Genomic DNA, 24,391 nt, shown 5'->3' with positions numbered 1-24,391 from the left:
TTAGCATGATGAAACATAAAAGGCCTGAACCTGTACTCTTAATACAAACAAACTGAAAGCACTCAATAAACGCTAAGCACTTACCAGTATTAAATGACAAAACTCAGTATCTGGATGCCTTTGGGCTGGGAAGCTATTTCAACCGTGGGGAACCTTGCTGCGACAATTTTCATAAGCAAATGTCATGTGCCATAAAATATATCTCCAATTATACAGATGTAACATATGCATTGAGTATGAGCTCTGGTAATTCGCCGCGCTACATCTGGATAAATGTTGGATTGTTAAACCGCTTTTACGCACCAAGGGTGCAAACCAAGGTGCTGGGGTGCTCCTCCGAGCCTGGGAGACCCGATCTTCCTTGCATGTCCCATCTGCCCCAAAATTTGGCTTGGGGACCACAAAGGGAGGTCCGTGCTGGGGATGCCCGGGAGCCCCTTGGGGTGCCCCCCCCAGCGCCCCCTGCAGGGACAGGGGCAGGCGGAGCCCCGGCGGGGGAGGCCGAGCCGGTGAGGAGCCCTCCGGGCTGGGCAGCCCCTGGGGAGCCGGGGGGGACCGGGGGGAGGGAAAAAGGGGGGAAAAGGGGGGGTACAGCCGCCGGTGCTCATCGCGCTGCTCCGCTCCTGGAGAGGTGCTGGGTGCTGCGAGCCGAGCCGAGCCGAGCCGGGGGGGGGGGAAAGACTGGGCTAGAGTGGGTGCTCGGATCTTTCCTCCTCCTCCTCCTCTCCCCTTCCTCCTCCTCCTCCTTTTCTCCTCCTCCCCTTTCTTCCTCCTCCTCCTTCTTCTTCTCCTCCTCCTCCTCTCCCCTTCCTCCTCCTCCTCCTCCTCCTCCTCCCTCCCTCTGGGCAAGTTGGGCTGCACCCGAGGCGGCTTGGCGGCGGGGCTCGCCGGGATAAAAGGATCCCCCCCCCACCCCCGTCCCTCCATCCCTCGGCTCCCCCCGCCGCCGGGGCCGCGACCCCGCCGGCGGCAGCAGGCAGGAAAGTTGCAAACAACCTGCGGCCGCAGCAACTTTGCGCGCTGCTCCAGCTGCGTGCGTTCAAGGTGCCTTTGATGTGTGCAGCAGCTTCTGGAAAGCGGGCTGCAGCTTTTCCCACCCGCCAGCCCTCCCTCTCCCCACCCTTCCCCTCCCACTTCAGCCCGCACACGCGATTTGTTTGGGGGGGGGGGGGGGGGGGGGGAGAGAAGAGGAAAAAAAAAAAAAGTGATGAAATGAACAAGAAGTGGTGAAATTACCCAAGCGACTTTTCTTAAAGAGAGAGAGCAAAGCGGCGAGAGGAGCGGCGGCGAGCCCCGCGCAGCCCGCCCGGCACCGGAGCCCCCCGGGGGGGCTGCGTGCTCGGGGGGCTGTGAGAGCGGCTCGGCAGCGAGATGCGAAAAGCCTCAGCTGTTTGCCTCGCCATGCCGGCTTCCCACTAGAATGCAAAGCCTTGCACAGGATGAAAACAGGTTCGTTTCCATTTCTGCTGGGAAATGTTGCGCTCCCCACCGCCACCACCTTGCTGTTGGAGATGCCGGAGAAGATCTTCATGATGAAGCAGAGCCCTCTGCTGCGAGCCCTCCGCTCTTCTTTGGAGATGTTGAGACAGAGATAAATCTTTTATGCAGCTGTCTTTTCATAGCTGTGGCGGTTGCCGTACAATCTGCACTTGATTGCAGCTAAAATATTCTTTTTAAGATCCGTTTCACAAATAAACACAGATGGGAGAAGTGGGAGAGGCTGAAGTAGTAATGGTGGATTGATCTTCCTTCCTTCTCCCCTCCAGTGTCCTCTCCCCAAATGTGAGCCTTTTCTGAAGGCAAAATGCTCTCTCTGTTTCAGTTTTAAAGCAGGAAAGATCTGGGGGGGCTGTTTGGATGGGGCTTTGGAGGGAGACTTCCATCAGTGGTGCTTGCCTTACTGACTGACTTTCCTGAATGTCCGAGCCCATCAGCCTCTGTCTTGCCTTCACCTGTCTTAAAGTATGTCTTGTTTCTTCCAACACCTTGCAGGTCATTCCTCCAGAATGCCAGAGGAAAGTTCGCCAAAGCGGAGTCCTCAAAACATCCCGTACAAAGACCTGCCCCACATCATCAACGCTGACGGGCAGCATCTCTTCTGCAGGTATTGGAAGCCAGCAACAACCGCCAGGTGAGCACTTTCAAGCAAATGTTCTTTTCCACTATCAGTAAATAAGACTCTTCATGTGATTATTATTTATAGCTTGGCTGGCACGCCAGGGCTGTGTGCATAGAGCTTTACAGAGCCACTGAGAAGAGATGCCTCTCATCTGAGCTCCTACTGTAATGAGTGTATTCCCCAAACCTTTACTGCCTCAAGTTCGCCTTACAGATGTGAACCAGAGTTACTTGAGCACAGCTGGCTTGGTTGGCAGTTTCTGTATGCTACAGGGTGGCACACGCAGGTGGCTGGTGCCTACCAGCAATGAACAAGTGTCTCCAAACTAATAGCACAGGCAATCAGGGAGGGATGAGATGATGGCTTAGTGATGTCTACTCTTGTTAATTTTCTTACTGTCAACAAATAAAAAATCAGCATCTGCCTTCAGTTTGGAATCATTAAGGTTGGAAGTTTGAACAGTAATAGCAGAAATCTCAGAGCAACAGGCAGGATTTGGTTTGACTACATTGCTTCTTGACTGCTTTTTTTTTTTTTTTTTTAAATTTATGGTTAATGAATGATTTAAGGACCTCTCACTGGAAACTGTCTGTGATTTCAAAACTGAACTCAGTAATAAACATAGACAAGGAATGAGATAGAGAAATTTGAATAATGTCTTTTTTCATAATTTACATAATCCCCTTACTGTAATGGCTTTCTGTGCTTATTATGTGCTGATCATGGTCTGCTATAGAAAGCTATTTGTGTTTCTCCCATAGTTATTTATGATCGTTCTTCTTTCTGCCAGTATCTGCTGTAAGATTCTGGCTTGACATGTGTTTTGCCACCACTAGTTGTATAGGTAGCTACTTTACAAAAGTCTGGATGTTGTTTTATTGTTTTCTTTTAGTTCAAGCCAACAGGAAAAGCTACGTTGATCTTTCTAAATTTAAGTTTAAACAACTAATAAACAGTTGCAGGAAAAGTGGTTCAAGTGGTTCAGGAGTTCCACCTTTTCCTTGACCACCCAGTAAGTCAGACAACTTCATGCACGTCAGCCTGCAGCTGTGCTGAGATGGATATGTGCCCAAGTTACCTGGCCTTGGGTTTTGTGTCTGCCTACTGAAGGGGCAACACGAGTGGCGTACATTTGGGTGGTGGCGAGCACCTAAGCAGTGTATGCTGCCACCTTGTCCCCAGGGAGCAGCACTGTGCAGCCACCCCCCATAGCTCTGTTGCACCTCTTGGGCTCTGGGACATGGGACTTGGCTTAAGATCATCCACATTAAGATCATCCACAACGCATTTTATAGTAACCTCTAATCACTGCCTTTCAGAAACACAGAGGAAAGTTTTTGGCACTGATGTTTTACATATCCTTTGCACCAGCCTGAAGATTTCCTCTACTAGAAAAAAAAAAAAAAAGCTATCAAAACAAGCTTCTACTGTGAAATCAGGCTGTCTCATATTGTAATGCTAATTAATCATTAACTGCCCACAATGTTCTTCACCCAGTAGTGGAACTGCTTTCTCTTTTCATGTTTAATTTCTTAGCAAATTAGTAGTGAGTGGAGGGGTCTTTGATCAAGAAATGAAAGGCTGATAAAGAACTGAGAGTTAAAATTTGGTGTCTAAGTCCTCTGGGTAGTTAATTTTTTTAGGGCTCTGTGCACCAAGCAGTTAATTGAGAGAGCTTGCCCTAGTTTTGTAACAACAAAAGTAGATGGGATCAGTGTTGCTCATTTACAAGTGGTTCCTAAGTGTGTGTATGTGTGTGTGTCTGTGTGTGTTTGCGTGTTTGTGTTTAAGGAGGGGGCGTGATGTTTATTATTAGCTCTTTTGGCATTGTTATGTATGAGAGAGATTGGAAGTGACTGAGCAGCAAGTTAGTGCCTGGATTCTACAGTCAAGAATGCTCCCGAAGTGCTTTGATAGGCAAACCAAAAATACATTTTTTCCCTCTCACTTTTGAGAAGCAGCTCAGCTTTTTTCTGCTTCATATGTAGAAGCTTGGCAACTTTCATCTAATTTTAAATGTTCAGCAAAAATGATCTATATATATGTATAGGGAGAGAGAGACACCTCAGGGGACTTTTACTGGCCTGTTACAATTATTCTGTTTCAAATACTGAAGGTAATTCTTTCAATCTTCTAACTCAATTGTTGATTCGGGTTGAAATCTTAACACTAATGAAGGATGCTATAGCAGTCAAACGGTGGGATCTCGCATTGATCCATTATGCATCTAGTCCCAGCCAGGACTGCAGAAATACCTTTTCACTGCAGATGCCCAAAGGTTATCATTGACTTGGCTTCAATTAGAACAGAACTTACCATCCTTGATCCACCCCCCGGGGAGAAAAAAAAAATGGGATATCTGCCAAAGGAAAAATTAAAAAGTAGTACTAGCCTGGGGTTAAAGAGCAAACAATGGCTAGGCACTCTCTGAGAGTGGGGCCAGCCAGCAGACATTGCCCTTCAGAGCTGGCGCTTCTCTTTTATCTCCTCAAACGGGCCCACAAAGGTGGATAAAGGCTGTGCCGGACTAATGTGCTGTAGCATTAAAGAAAAAAATGGTTTGTCAGGAAGATGGGAAATTTTGTAAGGCTCTTTTGCTTCGCGGGCACAAGTATCCAGGCTCTGATCCTGCGTGGTGTTGATCCGACTGATCAGCCCGTGCTGGTGCACATATGGATGCTTTGTTGTAAGTGCCACGGAGGCCAAGGTTGTGGTGCGTGTGAAAGGCACCTATTGTGAGTTCCTCAGCAGGGTCTGCTTTGTTTCAGAGGGGGATTTAGGTGATTACTTCGCAGGAAGCTGACACACAAAGGCACTCAGATGTCACAGTGATTAGATGGGGTAGATAGAGTAGATATTAATGGGACTAAGGAAGGGGAGCGACAGTGTTTTCGCTTCTTTTTGGGGGAAGTCACCCCCGAGAGGAGAGCTGTGGACAGGGTGTCTTGTACTGCTTGCTGGCGGCAATGCAGGTGCAGCTTCCCTGTCCAGCAGCCCTGCAAGCTACCCTACTTGTTGGGCCAGTTTCAGCCGAAAATGTAATTAAGCGGTCGTGCTGATTGTGGCTGGGAAAAGGTGGTTCTGTTCTGGTGTCGTTTTCTTCAGTCGTGCCAAGAGCAGGGTTTGTGGAGCATGACAGCAGGTAACTGGCACGGGGAGCTCACCCATGAGCACAGAGCTCAGGGTCTGGGGAGGCAGAGTGTTTTCAGGATGGTGTAATGTTTTTTGGAGGAACTAAATTGGTGGTACCAAAACAGGCTGATCTCATGCCTGTGGCATGTCCCGGTAGCTGAGGAAATCCTACTTAATGGAAACGTGGGTTTTGTGTAAACAAAAACAACAGCTCCATGCAAGGTTAAAACCCCTGCCACCACCCTGAGCCATCTGAGTCAAAACATGAGGTAAGAGGAGGTGAGGAATTAAGAAACCGTGCTCTGTTCCCAGCTCTCAGACAAAGCTGCTAAGAATAGAGGTGGGATGAGGAAGGGGAAGGAAAGTCGGGAGAAGTCAAGATATTTCCTTTGAGGCCCCAGAAGGGCCTGGAGAAGTTCAGAGATGACCTTCTTTTCCTCTCTGCTCTGTATCCTCGTAGCCTTCTCTGGATGCTTCAGCTGCATCACTGCCTAGATAAGTACAAACAGTTTGTGCTGGGGCACTTGCAGCCCTTCTGCGTGACCTCAAATAAACCCTGTGAGATTTGTTGACCCAGCTTAGCTTTTGAAAGGTGCTGATAGCCTGCAGCCACCGTTGACTTCAGACAGAGACAGCGATGCTCAACTCTCGCCCTATAAATAAGGATAAACCAGTTGCTCTAGGTTGGACGCTCGATGTTTGAGGTGCTTGCAGTTAGAAGATGCTTTTGAAAATGTGGATTCCCGGCATCCTCCTATCTGAGCTTCCTCATCAGTCAAACAGAAATCATTATCTGGCTAGTTAGCACGATGCTTGTGTGTCTCCCCACATAGGGGTCTCTAGGAGCACTTAGATGATTGCTGGCAATTGAAGTACGCTGCACGAGGAGGCTGCCTGAAGCCGAGACACATGTGCGGGCCACATATGTTTTCCTGGCTGATCGTTAATGTACAGTGAAATGGCGTGGCTCAACTTTAGACACTGTGACCATGATTTAGGTGGACAGAGTGCAATTGTCTGAGTAAACACTGTCTTTGTTGGAGTTGCCTCAGTTCTACACCTGCAAAGTGTGATTAAAAACACAAAATGAAAGAAACAAAAACCACCCTCTTTTCTATCTGCTTTTTTTTTCCTCTCAGAAATGCCTGTCATTCTTTCGACTTGCTAGCAATAAAAGAACAAGCCAATAAGGAGAAAATACATTTTTCTCTTCCCGAAGGACTTTGCAGAAGTGCCTGTGGTGCAGAAATACAAACTGCCTTTATATTTGAACTGGCCCTTATATTGTGAATATTGCTTGCTGATTTTGGCACCTCGTTATCAGCATTTCCATGGCATTTCCAGAAGAACAGCACTGCTCCCAGCGTGAGCAGATGACAAGGCTGAATTTGACTTTCAGACCCTTCCAAAATGACTAAAGAAACTGAAGCGAAGTCAAAGCAAAGGAAACCGAGTCACTAATTGTAACGTCTCTAATTATACTGTGCTAGTCTCTAGAAATACTTGCAGGAATTTCTAATTCGGTGCCGCTCTAGAAGAACACTTTTGTTTGTGCTAATGAGGTCAACTTCAAACTAACGCATAAGGGCCAAATTTGTGTGGTGCAAAGTGACTGATGTCAGCGTCGTCTGTCGTAGGATGAATCGAGCTCTCTGTGTGTCTGATCACATCATACACAGTGCTCAGGGGAAATAAGATCTTTTTGCTTAACGATTATCATTGTCGAACCAACATTCCAGGCTTTTTGTGCTATTTTGCTATCGCCTGAGTTTCTAAAGCCTCCCTTTTCCAATTTATCAGCTGTATGCATTCCTTAAATTATGTTCTCTTTGCTCTATATGACTGTCTTATTCACTGTGAATGGGGGCAAGCTTTCATGATTTCTTGTCCATTTCCAGGGGGTGGGCAAATTAATAAACCAGCTTCACCTAAGAGGGATGCTTTGACAGATAGGAGAGCAGCTCTGGTTCTTGCTGTGGGTGCTTCCAGCAGCTTTCCTTAATAGGATAGGTTCTTTTCAGTCCCTACAGGAATATCTGACAGAAGCAAATCTGCTTTTGTTTTTTCCATGGAATCCAAGGAAAAAGGCAAATAACAAAGAGAAAAGCAGTGGTTATTAAACTGCCACTTTTAGTCATTGCACTGTTATGATCAGTTTCTAAGCACAAATGTGCAACTTTCCTGCAGGACAGTGCAACTACATGCGTGCTGGTGTGTGGGTACAAGGTGACTTTAGGAGTTCCTTGTGGTGAATCTCTAAAATTTTATTAAAATGTCATCCTGGTCCTGACACGACAGTTTTGGTTCTCTCTGCCACTAACCTCATGAATCCTTGGAAACTGTGCTATCCAACACAATTAATGTCAGAGGTAGAGGTAGAGGAAAAGAAGAAAAACGATCTTGAGATTGTGCTGAGAAACTAACTTTCTGCTCATGATTCTGCCAGACACTGAAGGCTGAGCGAATGTTGCTTCTCTGGTGCAAGTAACTAAATTCATTTGAATTGGATTACGAGTGTGGTGATCAGTACTGGCTTTGTACTGTGACCCAATAGATGCCCTACATGTCCCTCCAGGTCTCTAGCCCGCACAGGCCAGGCCCTGCACTGGCTCCCTGCTTAGCCTCTGTTGCATAAATTTCCTTCATGGCATCAAACTGGGAGCACTTTAAGCCAGTTAAGTTTTGAGGGTGGTGCCATAGCTGAACTTGACAAACTCATCAACTCTATCAGGCTTCCAGTTGCAAAAACTCTTTCCTTCACTAGCCCAAGAAATATATAGGTTTACATAAAATAATACAAGCAGTTGCACACAGTTCCTTGCCTCAGTTTCTTCAGCACTCTTGAACATCCCTTGGGAACACGAAACAGCTTTTCTAGATCATCACAAACACATCTACAAGAGTTGGCTGGTAGAGTTATATTGGCTAGAAGAGGATATTTTTCTGGATGCCAGATGCAGAGAACTTGGCCTGTGTCTCCTTGGAAGTTCCACTGAAGCTGCTGTGGCTTTGTGCTTTTCAGAGCCAGCATCTGATCTTTTTGTTCTTCTAGGGAAATTGCATTGTTCTAAGAGCTGTCCCTGCAGACACATTTGGCTGAGCTGCCTTCCCTAGGTCCAGGCATCCCATTGTCCTAATGTGCTTGAATGGAGCCATTAGTGTTTAACAACCTCCCATTGTTGCTTATCCAAAAGATGTGACACAACTCTGATAGCAAATGGCTGATTCTCCTTACCCTGAAGTATCCAAAGAAATATTGTTCCATCCTACTCATAGATTCCTTAAGTTATGTTTAGGCTGATCCCTTGCCTCATCACAACCCGGAGTTACACCCTTGACTATACCCATACATCCCTGCCCCTACTCTGCCAGCACCAATACTGTGACACTCTATCAGTATGGTTTATTAACCTACAGGGAGGAAATTAGCAGCACCAGGGTAAAGTTTCAGATGATATTAATACCTCGAGTAATACCATGCTCCAAGAGTACTTACACTGTAATGACAGAGACTCCCCTTCTGTGTGATAGGCACTTGCTCTCCAGCCAGGATCTGTCTTCATTTCTGTGTGGCATGCCCTCACTTGATGATGGGAGCCTCTGAATCCTCTGAATCTGAAAGTGGTGGCAAAGGCAGATTGCTGGACCTAGAAAATTTAGTAACAGAAAACAGAATACAGAAGTCAACAAGGAGCAGAGAACAGGCAAAAAACACAGTCAAGACTCTCAATTGCCAATGGCACAATGATCGTAAATTTAAATAATTGGACCCTTAATTTCTCTGTGCTTTTGTTTCCTCATCTAAAATTGGGTATAATCATACAGGTTAATGATGTAAGCAGGGTGACAGCTTGTTGCCGGAGAGAGTAGATTATTCATTGAGGTTTGGTGGTTGAAGAGTGATTGATGTTTGAAGAGAGATTTAAAAAATCTGCTAAGTGATGCATTAGTTGTTCTCGGCTTTTCAGCTACAAGTAAATTGCCTCAGCAGCAATCCACTAAAAGAAAGACAAGAAAAAAAAAAAAAGAAACAAAATATTGACAACTGGTCTAGAGCCAACCATTCAGCGGTAATAAGGTAGTGATCATTTGCTCCAATACTGTGTATAGATGGGCAAGTAGAAAATGTACAAACTACTACAGAGTTAATAAACAAGAAAGATTATTGAGCTTTTTCAGCCACATATGTGTCCTATGCTAAAAAGAGTTTGCTCTGTATGTTTTGTCTCTTCCTTGATCAAGCTTGAAGACTGCAGAGTGAGGGGAAAAAATAAACCTTTGGCCCTTTATAGAGCAGAAAGTTGGTTAAATTTGTTCTAAATGTCAGCAGGTTAGCTAGTTCACCAGCCAGAGAGACAGGTTTATTTTTATTATTATTCAACATATTTTTTACTTTTCTTATTCAAAACAATCTCAGTAAGGCTTCGAATTCACTTGTCAAACTCCAGAAATCTTCAGTAGCTTAATTTGCTGGGCTAAAGGAGTGAGGAGTGATGAGGAAGCAGTAAGTAATTAAATTGCTTTGGAGATAACATCTAGCTGACTTAATGGTTAAGCTTTTTCTTTTTTTTTTTTTTTTTTTTAGTTTTGTGTGAGAGCTAGTTTACAATATTTGGAGTAATAAAAACTGTGTTCTGAGCAGCATGAGCAGCATTCATAATCTCATTTTATTAAAAGAATATTCAAGGGTCAGCCTTCAGTCATCATCTGGCCCTCTCCAAATGGTTTTAGCGAGGAGCACCAAGCATCTAAAACCAGGTTGTCCTGAAAATGCACAGATCATCTTACTGACATGATTAGCTGCCCACAGGTTCATTAGGACAGAAAACTTTTCAAAAATTGTCATTCTCTTTCCAGGTTTGCCATGTCCCTGGGTGCGTAGCACAGGACTGGGGCTCAGGGAAACCATGGGAACACTTTGGCTCTGCTGCTGAGTTCCCACTGACTGCTGACCCTAAGGTTTTGCCGCACACTGTGTGCCCATCCCTGCTGCTGGCATGCTGTGTTGCTGTGAGCAAGGCTTTTCACCTCTTGTGCTCAGTTTATGTGGCACTTGGTAGGAAGGGTCAGCCCTTGCTTGGGGCAGGGTTGCAGGCGAGAGGACCTCTGGAGGGTCCCGTTCAACTCTGAATTACGTGGCTCTACAACAGGCATAGCTGCACACTTTGTAAAGCATTCTGGGTTTTATGAATGAGGAGTGTTGTACAAAAGCCAGCTGTTGTTATTATTTATGCTATTTATTTACTGGTCACATGGGATGAGGGATGAGGGATGGAAAAAAAATCAATCAGCAGATTCACTTTGTTTATATTCAATTTCACTTTCAGTGTTTGGAGAATGTTAATTTGCTAAACACTAGTCCTTCCCCTAAAGCCCCTGGTTTTACACAGCCTGTAGAAACATTGCATCATTCCTAGGCATCGGTACACATTTCTCTTTTGAAGCACCATGCAACAGTTCTGACCAACAAAGCTTTGCTTCTTGGTCTGTGCATTTTCCTGCTGCTTTAGGAGAGGTGGTCCCATCACTCGGCACAGCTAAATGTAGCATCAAGGCTTGTTTGAGTTTTGCTAAACGCCAAAAGTTTTCAGACATGCCCCTTTTGTTCCTGCCCCTCCCCAGCTACATGGGCAGTTGGAGAACCTGACTGAACAGAGCTGTCTCCCTCCCTTGCCATGACCCCACATGCAAAAGCTCAACCCTCATCTGAGACCCCGTGTCTCCCACGCCTGTGGTGATGCAGCTGATAAAGCTCTGCCCGGTCCCACTGCAGGCTGGAGCAGATGCCTGCCTTGTGATCCCACAAATGGTGGCTTGGAAGCTGGCAGAAGGGAAGCTCAGGAGGAAAGACTGAGTGCCTTCCCTGCTGCTCTCTCACCCACCAGCTCTGGCTCTTTCTTTGCCAGCAATCCAGAGGAGCCGGAGCCAGGCTAGTAGTGGTGGGGTTAATAATTCTGGTGTTAATAATGTTTGGTCTTGGTATTGTTGAGGCTTTTAAGAAATGGTCCCAAATACGTGGTACTTTTCTGTTTCTGGTGAAGCCATCCACAGAAAACAGAGCGTTCCCACAGCAGAATAACAGCTTGTGGTTTAAATAAATGTTGTTATTTCTGCTTTGCTGTAGGTGTACATGTATGTTTTGGTTCAGTGACTGCCAGATACTGTAAATGAGTATTGATTTCCTTTTCTATTTTAAGCTTTTCTGCAGAAAAGGCATCCCACATGCCTTTAGCTGTCTTTGCCTCTACCTAAAGCGATTGCAGCCAAGGATATATCTGACTAAATACCTCTTCATTTCAGTATTATCAGTCATCCTTATTTTAGCAGTTGCACCCCAAGTTGTCCAAGTCCTCCTTCAACTTCTGGAGTTTAAAGCTATTATATCTAGCTACTTTTTGAGAGCAAATCAACAAGACAGTGTTTAGATGTGGTGGCAAGCTGTTCCTTATTCACATTGGTGTGGCAGCCCTCCCTGCCATAGGGGACACAGCCTGGGAGCTGGAAATAAAAGAGCATTTCAGGAAACAAGCCTATCATAACTAAATTCTTTGGACAAACATGCTATCTCAGTATGACCAAGAAATAACACAGACCTGGATTTGGCAACTGTAGGCAGAAGTTTCTTTCCGTTTGTTAGCTTGTAAATCATCCGTAGGTAAACCATTGCACCTCAGCTGCATTTCAAATTTACATTGGTTCGAGGCATGAATAAATGTTTCAGCCTTTAAAGCACATGTTCCAGCAATCACTGCCTTAGCAGGATTACCGTGTGTCACGTTTAGCTGTTTACTTTCAACTTTCTTTCATACCTCAGGTCTATGGCAAATGTGGAATACTAAATTAATTGGAACATGCTCAAAGCCTTGGCAAACGCTTTGCCTGTGACATTACTAATTTCCCAGAGGAATAGTTCCTGATATTGATTTTGACAGAGCCTGTAAAACCTCTCTCTGCAAAGGTTCTTCTCATAGCTTGGCAGGGCTGGAGTGCAGCTCTGGGATGTGCTGAGAGAGGATTATTCATTGGAAATTAATGTGCTTAATCTCAAAGTATGCTAAAATATATATAACTGCTTTCTTATTAAGAAATCAATCCTTGAGTTTCTGTCTCTGAGTTTATGGGCTAACTCCACGCTGACTTTTGGAAAATCACACAGAAAACAACTGGTTATTTGGAGACTCATGTTATCTCTGACATCCAAACTGGAATTTTATAAGTGTGCAGGAAGTAATCAAGAGCTCCTGAGCATGTTATGGTGGTATTGCCTGGTACAAGCCATGCTATCAGGTCTAAGCATTTCAGGGAATTGAAGTTTTACGTTTTGCTTTAGACCATGGCCACACATGGGATTTGTACAGTCAGGGCTTTATTAGAAAGTAATAATAGCATGCTGTCTCAGGGTCACAGGACAGCTACAGTGTCATCGCCTTTCTTGCTCCTTACTTATTCACAGATCTCTTCAAAGCTAGTGGAAGATTTACTCAAGTAAGCCCCAAATGCCTGATCAAAGTACTTTGGTTGTGCAGTTTTTGTTACAAGAAGTGGCTTGGAAACACTCTGATCCTCTTGTGCCAAGTGTGCACTTTTCTGTTTCTTCCTTGTACAGGTGCCAGTGTAATGACCTGAATCATTCCTCTAATAACTGTTTCTGTATTGTTTGTCATGAGTTTTCTGCTCCATTCACTCCCTGAAATAACAGTTTGAGACTGGAGATGATTAGAGCTACGGCTAGAGTCTAAGACATGGATGATCCCGTTTTTAAGAGCCATTGATTCTGTGGGGAGACTGGCGACGAAGAGCCCCTTGCTCACATGAGCCCAGGTTCAGACCACAAATGATGTCCAACTCCTGGCTCAACCAGAAGTCCTCACCTTGATACAGGAATACTGCAATCTAACCCTATCTCCTGTGCTTACGTGAAAAGGTGAGATTAAATTGTCAAAATGGGGCTTGGTTGTAACATCAAGAACATTCTTGCATGGCCTGAACTGATCCCTTAATTAAGCACACCTTCCCTTCTAGAAAGCCTGCTTTGTCTTTCTGGGTTGAGTTGGATGTGTCAAGCTACAAGCTCAGAGCATCAATAAGGAGCGACTCGCACTGTCACTGGAACTGGTGGGACTGGTGCTTGGATATGCCCGGACTGCAAGTGAGCTCAGTAACAAAGAACAGTTTTTACACAGATACTCTGAAACAGTCATACCTTTATACAGAAAACCCTTTTTGTTCAGTGAACAAGTTTAGTGCTCAAGTGGTGAGCGGAGCTGAGTTTAAGCGGTAGCAAGTATGCAGTAGAAATCTTCTGGCCTTTAATTGCAGCTCTTGTGCTTTGGAAGGACAGTCCACTTAATCACACAAGCCTTTCTTTTTTCCAAGGGTTCATATCACCAAGCAGTGCCTGCACTTTGATTTCAACAAGAAACTGCTACAAGACTGGCTAAACTGTAATTTTTGTCCCTTTGCAAATCAGTAGAGGCTCAGTGCAAGCCCAGGAAAGAGGAGGGGGAGACCTGCAAGAACTGTTCTTGCTCTTACTTTCCATTTCTATTTCCTCTTCAAGAATCATGGTCCTGCAGCCATCTGCAGTGGTTTTGCTTCCCAGTGAAAATTAATTTTTAATAAAATTAGCAACAAGTCTTTTATTTTTCCTGATTTCCAGGTGGATTTATGGAAACTCTTAGGAAACTCTTTTGCTTCTTTGAATATTCCCCATCCACACCTTAAAAGTAATCTAAATATTTTGGGTGTGACTTCAGATTGACTTGAATTTTGCAGCTGATGTCTCCTCTTTGAATAATGTTTTACACAGTCTTCTGAGAAAGGCACCGAATACTTTGTGCATTCATCCTTGTAGCTCCCCTTGGAAGATATGACCTCCATTTTATCTCCCCTGTGCACAAGGACGTGCATGGGGCTGCCCTTTGCACTGCAGATGGGCTGAAGCAGAGCAAAGTACAGCACTGGACTGTCCGATCCCAGCCTTTCTCCCAGCCAGGCCCAGCAGCAGTTGTGCCAGGGCTCACCTCAAGTGATCCCTGCCTCAGTCATGTGAGCGATGCCTACACTTGTCTCTTTGGAAATAGAAATCATAATTCATCATTCAAGGATTCCTACACTGTGTAGAAGGGCAGCAGCAAGAGGAAAGCGCAGCTCCACACCAGAGTGCTTGCCTGTCTTGCACATTCAGAGCAGCGGGTCTGCCAGGAACAATCCCATCTCTGATATCAAAGTGGGGGAGTGTCTCCCCGAGGCAATCCCCATAACCCTAGGATCCATTCACTTCAGTTTTATTCAAGAAAGGGGTGGGAAGATCCTGCCTATGAATTTCAAATTACACACCACACACTTCACCTCTGATCTCAGCCTTGTGTACCCTAAAATACTACTTCAAAGCTTCCTTGAAACAGAATGCAGCTGGTCAGAAACGTTAACTTTGCAGAGATCTGTCCAGAGCCACGCAGTTGCAAGGTTCAAATAATTCCTCCCCTCCCACCTCGCCTGAAGTTTCCTTCATCTCTTTTCCCTATATTAGACCACTCATGAGTTATTTGCGGCGGGGGCATGCTTTTCAAGGAGCTACAATAAATCAGCATAAGCTGTTACTCCACATTGTTTTGTGCTGGCTCTGGCTAGATCCTGTTGAGTCTTTTGTTTTGAAATATGTCTGTACTGCCCGTTTCTGTCTCTTCTCTCTTGATTTATGGTATCTGCACTTTCTGGTCTTTGTTGAATAGCCTACCCATGGTACTTCTCCTGGAGGTCATGGCAGTTCTCAAATCTCCTCCTAACCCTATTGTTGCGATTTTGAACTGCATTGTGAGCCAGGCTTGCAGACATGCATGCGAACAGCTGCTGAAGGCAAGAGCGTTGCTCATGGAAGCAGGCACAGATGTTAAGACTGAACCCTAAGTCTCCATGATGTTAAACAGTAGGATGCTGCCCAAACTAACAGCAGCACCTCCGGGCAGGCTTGAATGGGAACTTCCAAGCCTGGGTAAATGGGGGAAAGGGAAGAGGTAGTTTGCTGGAGGGGTCTATTTTTAAATTGTCAGTTTAGGATCTGGACTGGAATGAAGCCACTGATTCTACTAGACTAAGTCAAACTACATCAAACAGAAATGTGCAGAATCCTAAATCCCCACAAGCCCTATAAAATCAAGCAGAAATGTTGTAGTGCAACCACAGCACACAGTCCTTTGACACAGCCTCTGGCACTCAGAGGTGTTTCACAGGCTGAACAGCTACAGTCTTGAGACATTGCTTGCCTCGGTTTGTCTGTAAGAGGCAAAGGTTCCTCCAAATTTAGATCCCGGGGAGGTATCCGTGCTGATCACAGCCAGCTTTTGAAGATCTCCAAAGAGGGAGACTCCAGTCATGCTACAGTGCCTGTGGTATTAAGAGAAGGTCAATGGGGACTTGACTCCAGACTACTGCTATTCTGACTTGCTTTTTTTTTTTTTCTTGAGATTGGAAAAGTAGCAGTAGAACTGCTAGTATAAGGTAACATCATTAAACTCCAATGACAGCTGAAAAGAGGTGACTGCCCAGATTATGGACCTATGTAGGCCAGCAGAGCAAAGGCTAAGAATGTGTTTCTCCAAAAAGTTGAGCAAAAGAGCAAGCAAAGCACTTGAGCGTAATGAAACATGCCTCCTTGAAGCATGGGCTGGAATTAGGAGCAAGGTCATTGCCTCCTGTGCCTTCAGAGGGATATAACTCTGTGAGTTTCCTGGAGACAGAAGAACAGCATGAAGGGACACACCTGACTCCACCATAAATTTTCCTGTCTAACCAGACACACCAGCCTGAATATTTGGCTAACTGCGTAGGTCACAAGTGTGCACAATGTGAGAGAAACTCCCGTAACTTTTTGTAATCCCTGCCCACTGCCAAGTTCTGCCAAGGTCTCTTAGGGCTGCAGGTCACCTCAGAAAAAATAAAAAGTGCAAAAGCTGACTCAAATGACAGATACAGAGACTTCAGGTCTACACCCAAAGCAAGAGGCTCTAGAGACCTCCGGAGGAGAGATCACCCATGTCTTTTTCAGTGAAAAAAATTCATTCTTCATTACATGTTCTTGGAAATGATTAGCTGGAAGTTTCCAAGAAAGAGGTCATCTTTAACTGAATACCAAAGGTAAAAAATTGGAATTACGGTTAAATCTTGACAAAATTGCAATCTGCTGAGTGCATAATTCTATTATAGGGAAGGCAAAGGAAAGGATTTATATATATAAATCTTCATAATCAGTGAGGACTACTAACCCAGCTAACACAAGTGTGCATACCTATAATTGATTTTCTGTGACAATATCCTGTAGAAGCAAAATAAACATAAACAACACTAAATTTTTAATAACTTTAAAAGGTTTGTGATCAACTATTCTGTTCCTTGTCCAAAAATGTCACCAGTGAAATGTTTTTGATAAATAAGTGTTCATTGTTCGCCGTATTTCTAAGAGTCAGGCTGATGCTGCCTACAAGGGAGTTAATAAATCAGTTGGAACAAGACAACCAAACCTAATGCTCACTTTCAGTGAGCCAGTGATTTTCTGGCAGCCTCACTAACTCAGAGCTTTCCTATCGGTTAGTTTAAAAAAAATTACTTTAGGAATTTGGTGTCAAGTATTCAAAACTGCAAAAATCAGATGTTCTTTGTTAGAGTTGATCTAGTTCTAGCAAAAACATACATAATATCAAATGAATGCATGGTTGCCTTACATAGAATAACATGGTATTAGGTTAAGTTGCAAGGGCCTGGTTCAGGAAATCACTTCCGCATGTGACTAAATCAGTCCTAACTCAGAACAGCATTTATAAATCCTTTTTTTAAAGTTCAATCTTGTACGTTTGAAGTCCCACTGACTTTCATGAGTCGAAGGGAGTTTCCTGAGGTTAAGCAAGTACTTAAATATTATTCTGAAGAGGGATGTTTTCAAATGGGGTGGAAAATATTGAATTTTTTGTATATGCAGTCATAGGAAGCTTGTCTTCAGTTCTTTGGTCTAGTCCCAGTGTTCTGGGTTATTTTCTGGCAATAAAGGAGCATTCTTGGGGTCCCACAGAAGTGTCTCAGTCCCCAGAGGACACGATGTTAAGATCATAGCATCCTGCTCACAACCTTCCTCATCTAGTTTGGCTTCCACACGATTTTTGTGGTCCTGTCTCAACCAAGAACAAGCAAGAACATGCGTCTTGCACCCTAGCAGGACCCCAGCCCTGAGTGTTGTTCCTGGCCTCCAGACACCTCAGCACATCACCTTTCTGAGTTTTGTTTTGTTTTCTCTATTGAACCCTGCTTTAAGAGAGTTCTCGCTCAGTTGTGTAAGCCCTGTGCCACCATTTGTTTTTCCCTCAATTCTTCTTTTGCAATTGACTGTGGAATTACATCTATAAACATTCATACTGTTGCAACACGGCTAAGCAGAGGCGGCAACATGTGCCCAGCAGTAAAGGTGGGACCCTCTACAACTGGTTCTGCTCTTGCACCGGTGCCTGAATCCCTGCCCTGCAAGGGCTGCTCCCCACGCAAGAAGGCAAATATTGGAAGGTGTGTGGTAACAGTGATGAATACGCAAGGATCAAAAGCAGCTTAAAGCTTAGATCAGCTGGTGACCTCTCCGAGAAGTAGGATGGAAAAAAAAATGCATTCCTCTGTTGTTGTGCACACCGCCTTTCTTTGTGCCATAGCCTGACCTCTACCACTCCTACTTTCTACTTTCCTCCCTGGTGCAGGAAAGCATGTCTGCATGTGTCCTGCACCGCCTGCACACGGGGCACCTCTGGGTGCTGCTTGCTCAGCAAGGTGCTGCTGCAGCACGGGAGGACTGATAGCAGTCATGGACGACCAGCCCAGTGGAGATGTGGGAGCAGGGGCTGGTCACTGGTATACACCATTCCCTCCTGATGGCAGATCAATAAACGCAGCCTGTAATTGAACTGAATGGTAAAAAAAGACAAATATTGTCCTGCCCGCTTGTTGTGCTAAGTAACCACATCTGTTTGCCAAGCTGTGCAGTACCAGGAGACAGAAACCTGCAGGTTTCCTCCTCCTGAGCTAGGGGGAGGAGACTGTGGGAAGGGCAGGGATCTGTGAAAAAGGTTGCTTTTGCAAACAGCAGTCAATAAAGCTAGTTTCATTTAATATCCATAATTGCTACTCCACTGGTTGCTTACTGCAATGCGGATGCTTACTCACGCTCCAGATTACACCTTGGCTTTGTGTGAAGACACACCTGTGGAGCGTGGGGAAATTGTGCTGTTGTGTGATCAGGTGCATGCTAGGTGCTTTCCTGAGCAGAATTCAAAACAATCTTTTGGCAGCATTTCGAGATATTTAGGAATTTGGTTCCTCCAGCCAAAGCCAGCTGAAGCATCCAAAGATGTGTCAGGTGGCCCTGCCTGCGGTTAGAGACTGGAATTCATGGGTTCAGGCACAGGTCAGTCTTTACAAGAATTGCAGAGTGTGAACAATGTTTTCTACCTGAGATGTGTGTGTTTGCAAGGATTTCACTGGTGAAATTGCAAGAGCTGAAGGTGAAGAAATTTCTCCCCAGGATCAATTTGATACATGACCAATACACAAACCTTGCTTAAACAAAACTTACAAAGGTACTACAGTCTCCCACCCCCACCCCCCCCAAAACAAAACAAAGCAAAACAAAAACAAACAAACACCACACCTTAAAACCTGCTGGGTTTCTGTATTAATTTTAAACGACTCGCAGAAACCCCTCTGCTGAAAGCAATCTCTGATATTCCATGTTTCTTTCTTCCCAGCCATCGCAATAGGAAAGAGCACGCTGCGATACCAGAGCAGGGGTGTCTGCAAAAATGTTTACATACAGTAAAGAACTGCTGTCAGTCAAACTAATCACTCGCTGTATTTTCATGCCAGCTTGCCAGTGAAAATATGTGCACCATGTATTTGTTATACTGCCTTCAGGTATTCTTTGCCAAATCTAGACTTGTTTTGCAATGGAAAATGGAAGATTAGGGGAAAGAGCTAAATCCTTCAATCCTGGCTCCGATGATGCTCAGACTAACTTCAGTTTTCCAGGTCATTGTGTTTGATGCATGGCCCCCGTGCACAGAGACCCTGAACCTGGCCCCAGAGACCTATGTAGAAGTAACCTGGGTTTTAGTCAGTAAACTTCCTACTTTTCATTACACAACAGCAAAACAAGCTACTTCTGTGTGGACATAACAGTTTGGAAATTTCACTCCCTTTTTATGACACCACGTTTTCATGGGACAAAACTTTTAAAAGTGCCTAAGTCATCTTGACAGCTTCTGCCATTAGGGATCTTACGGCATAAACAGTCTCGGGGAATTTTATTCAGTATTTTGCTCTATTCTGTAACGCCTGACATTTTTCATGCTGGAATGAGAGGAGAGGTTGCAGGAACACCTTGCTGCTTTGAGGAATGGAGTTCTTTCTTTTCTCACTGGTTTCACAGAAGATGAGGGGGCTGAGCATCTAGCAGGATGCTGTCAGGCGAAGTCGTGGTGCTGCAGCAGTGTGAATGAGAGCAAAATTAGGGCTTTGCTGTCAGGGTGATGAAATAACAGCAAGCATTCCCTGGCAGAGTTCTCTTCACCAGCTTCCCATTAGGTTTCATTCACTTGATGCATTCCAGTGCATACATTCAAATCATATTTCTCTGAGAAATGAAGGGCCATATGCACTCAGCCAAGCCGCACCTTGCTCCCTGTGCCGAGTCAGCAGAAAAAAAAAAAAAAAGGTAGATCCTGTAAAGAGTAACAGAGGGCTTAAATAAAACCCCGAGGAGAAAAGCTGCCAAGAGCCAGGTAGCAAGAGCTATACATCAGAGAGACTCAGCCTGACTGATTCTGTTGGATGTCGAGGTGATGGGTACATAGGAGTCTTCTCTCACACTTCCTTAATTTCTCCATCAGAGTCCTGGGCATGCAGTGCCATTGCTTGTCGTACTGCAGAGCCCAGAGCATGCAGGTTAGCAGCCCAGCTTTGCTTCATGCTCTGCTGCTGCGTTCCTTAATGTCTGACAGATCTGTCAGCCCCAGACCTGGGGACTGTGGTGTGTGGTCTCTTTGGGTCACCCAGGACCAGAGCTGAGATCTCAGACCATTATGCCTAGGTGGAGGCAGAAGCATTTAGACGGGGACTCCAATTTTCAGGGACACATATAGAATAGTGATTCACTGTCCCAGCACTGTCTGGAGTCTTTGCTGGGCTGCCTGTGTCTAGGAGAGGTGAGACACACAAAGCTTGGTGCCTCTGCTGCAGAAAGTTAGTATTCTTCACTGTCTTTCAGCAGTCTTTCCATCTCTTCAGCATTTGATTCTATAACTATAGGTGTTGCACTCTGAAAATCAGTCTGCCCGGCAAGTCCATTGATAACATGACAAATCTATTGACAAGGGAGGGTGACAGGGGACAAAATGACTGCTCCACACCGATTGTTTTGAAACCTTCAGTGACACTAAAGAACATTTGTAAGGCACAGGAAGTTAAATATGCTACACGGCCTAACCTCACCCTTGCTAATTACTGTTAGATACCAGAGCATCTTTGCATTGCTTTTTTTGGTGTTAGCAAGTTTGCTCTGTAAATATCCTTTTGGTTTCGATGGGTGCTTTCAAGTTGTCTAGCATGAGAAAATACTTTGAAGCAGGTGCTAATCAAAGAGCTAGAGCTGGAGTTTCTACATCACTCACATCTTTTTAAAGTTTAAATATATAAAGATCAAAGCAGCTTATTGCAGTGAATACACTGTCTAAAAATGTATTCAAAACCTCAATCAAAATAAAGTTGAGGAAATCACTAGCTGTAAACTGCTGTCATTGCTTTGTGTTGTCAATTCGTCTAATGTTTCTCTGTTAATGTACTGAAAATGTCTAACCTGTAGCCTTCAGACTGTTTAGTGGTTGCTGATGTTCCAGTGACAGACAGTACTTGTAAACGAACAAGTTCTGTTTATGTTGCTAAAGCCAGATTTTGGAAAGTCACTTGTCAAATTCAGCAAAAACTTATGTAATCACATTGCTACTTCTGCTTTTTTACTACAATTCTGCACAAACTTTGCCCATTAAAAACACTGGGAAGGTTCGTTCAACTTTAGTCACTCTTGATGCCATTCCAGTGAAAATAAAGCATCACTGGTACAACTGGAATATTTGAAGATAAATATTTGCATAGCGTCTTTCAAAAATAAATGTCTATTAGACTGGTTATTTTCTTGATCCCTGGCTGTAGTTGTAAAGTGACTAAAAGTCACTTCAATTGCCAAAGAGAAGCAACTGTTTTGGGGTAGAAACTGCAATGGTAAGAGTACCAGAATTGGGGTCAAAAGATAAAATCCCAAACTCCAGCCAAAGTTCTGGACTCTGCTCGAGACTTGTTTAGCTAAAATTTCATCTTTAAGAGTGTCCAGTAGCATTAGACATCTGCATCTCCAACCTGTAGCAGATCACGGTGGCAAACAAATTAGTAAGTTTGTCCCATGTGCAGCTGACCTCCATGTGGTCTGTCCTGCTACGACCTGGTGAAGATCAGGTCAATGGTAGGTCAGGATGGCAAGCTGCTTTCCCGTGTTAAAACCCACCTCAGCCATCATTTACTTGCCTTGTACTTGCTCATGTCTGAAATGCTGTTGCTAAATTGAATGTGCTGTTCTTGCTTGCAGCTCTGAAGCCTTTGTGCATTGATTGCCAAGTTAATGATTTATACCTTAATGCTCCATTTAGGGCCCTCGTGTTTATCGCTCACGGCGCTGGGGAACACTGCGGCCGTTACGATGACTTGGCCCAGAGGCTGACAGAACTTAACTTGTTTGTATTTGCCCATGACCATGGTGAGTAGCCTTGAACAGTATTTGATTTACAGCAGCTCAGGACTTTACTGAGGCAAATGCCATTAAAGGTACTCAGCAGTGAGAGAAAAGTCAATAAAATATTTACACATCACCGTAAATGAGAAAAAGGTTGAAGCTTTGTAAAGATCTGCATGTTTAATCTATAAGATAGCGACCCCATTACTCAGACTTTTCCTCAACTTTGCCATTGACATTACTGCTGATGCTCTTTTAACCTCTATGTAAGGGACTATTTCTCTTTCACCTGCCTCCTGGGGTGTGAGGAGGGATTGTCCACTGTGGAAGTAGGACTAGGTGCCATTTTTGCTGGATTCGTGCTTGTTGTTGTCCTAAATAGTCCAGGGGGAGAGAATGAAATGACAGCACAGCTTTCATACACCAGTACAACTAGACAGCTGCACCCCTGGGACATGAACAGGCATGGAAACGCCACAGAGGTTTGTTCGGACACATCTCGACAGCCCTGCAGAAACACCAGAGCTGGCTGCAGACACCTGGGCAATGCTGTGACATGTAGACTTACTGTCCCTGCCTCTTCTGCCTTGAGGATCTCTGCTCTGCTCCATTCCGTGACACAGATATGCTGGGTGTCAACAGACCTCCTGAAGGACATCAACTGGTACATACTGGGAACATATCTGAACCACGTGTCATGCTCTTTTGGTAGCATCCTCTCACACCTGACCCTTGCAGCTTCATGACTGCCTTGTGCTAGGAAATCTTTGCTTTGTTTTTATCCTTGCAGACTGCTGCCTCCCAGCAAGAATCACTCTAGACATTAGTAAAATGGATCAATGTGGTTAATAATGGCAGTGGACAAAAAACAAGGCCAAATTTTGAGCTGACAGGTGAAATGGGATGAATCTCAGTGCAAATCTGATCTCCTTCTGGCAGATCTTCCACTGACATTGCAAAGTATACCACAGTGCAATGGAAAGTGTACTGCAGTGTACTTGGTTGAAACTGAGACTGAAAGCTGCCCCTAGATCTCCTCAAAGGCAGGGATGCTGAATTTGAACTTAAAGATCCTGAAAGCTGTAGAATTTAGAGCACGTGCGACATTGCACCATTTAGTCTGTGAAAGGAAAGGCAAAGCCTTACCAAACCCAAGTAACCAAAGCTTCCCCTTGCTTCTGCTCTCATGACTCCTTTTCACTCACAGCACTGGTTATACAGAAATTAACCTGATATTTTCCTTGACAAAGAGACTACCCAGCCCTGAGAACAGCTCGCAATGACAATAAATAAAAACCACAACGAAATGCGTTTAGCATTTTCCAAACAGTTGCCCACATGCCATATACACAGCTGGCTTTACAAAGACAGTCAACCTGTGCAGAAGTATCATTGCTGACTGCAGGAGCATGATTCTCCTTATGCAGGCACAAAATTCGTAAGTGGGGGCTCATTCACTTTGATCTACTTCCTTCTGATTTAGACACAAGGTAGTGGGAGCGTGCAGTAAAACCAGCAGAAATTGTCCCCATTCCTCTTTCCTTATCTATATGGCACAAAGTTCATGAGAAAGGTGATGGGACAAACCACGTCGCCCACCCTGCAGCTGCTGTTAATAGACCACAGACACCGTATACAGAAAGTTAGTGAACTCCAGGACACACAAGCAATGTATTCAAATGCCAGAGCCCAGCGCTGCAGGCCTGTGGTTTCTCACTGTGCATGCTGAGCAGGCCTTAGTTCCTCATTCTTTTAAAACCTGATAATGGTTTTAAGAAGTAGAGTTAAAATAGCAATATTTGAAGCAACGAACCTAGAAGCAGTGATAAAGCATTGTATTTATCGCATGGATTTGATACAGAGAATGACTTTTCTGTAGATGGAAAAAGGCTTTGGAAGTGAAGGCCCCAACAGGTGTTTATTGTGCAGTTATTTCCTCTCTTTTTCCTTGAATTTCTTTTTGTGTAGAGAAGCATAGACATGTTGTGTTTGTGTTTTCCCTATAGATGGATGTTGCTGAATTGATCAGTTTACTTCAATTAACACATTTCTGGTTGCTCAGGCCACTTTAAAAGTTCATCCTCCCTGTCAGGCCTACAGTACTCTTTGTAAACTCAGTTTGGTTTTCTTCATCAGCAAAGGGGAGAAGCAAAGAGGAACCTGAAAGCAGAACACTGGACACGCAATTGTGTTACACAAAGAGCTAATCTAAATGAGACTAGATTCACTAAGCTACAGAGACAATTAACATATTTTAGGCTCTGTAAAATAATCTTTGCACCTAAAGTGCTGAGCAGTGAGGACAGACCTTGTCTGGCGGAATACAGGTT

General features: G+C 44.5%; 1 protein-coding gene across 2 annotated transcripts in view; it reads left to right on the top strand.

Annotated features, from left to right (window-relative positions):
- Positions 1-931: 931 nt before the first annotated feature.
- MGLL (monoglyceride lipase) overlaps positions 932-24,391 on the top strand; it is a 63,987-nt gene continuing 40,527 nt past the window's right edge. The window contains exons 1-3 of one of the 2 annotated variants that reach the window (XM_035546576.2): positions 932-1,044; positions 1,993-2,131; positions 21,979-22,085. In XM_035546576.2, coding sequence (XP_035402469.1) covers positions 2,007-2,131; positions 21,979-22,085 — 232 coding nt within the window. In that variant the 5' untranslated portion in view covers positions 932-1,044; positions 1,993-2,006. Of the gene's footprint in view, positions 1,045-1,181; positions 1,450-1,992; positions 2,132-21,978; positions 22,086-24,391 lie in introns of those variants that run through there. The other variant, XM_035546575.2, reaches the window with a different exon arrangement.

This window comes from Cygnus atratus, chromosome 10 (assembly GCF_013377495.2).
Source record: "Cygnus atratus isolate AKBS03 ecotype Queensland, Australia chromosome 10, CAtr_DNAZoo_HiC_assembly, whole genome shotgun sequence".
Lineage (NCBI taxonomy): Eukaryota > Metazoa > Chordata > Aves > Anseriformes > Anatidae > Cygnus > Cygnus atratus.
This window is presented reverse-complemented; position numbering and strand designations above follow the sequence as displayed.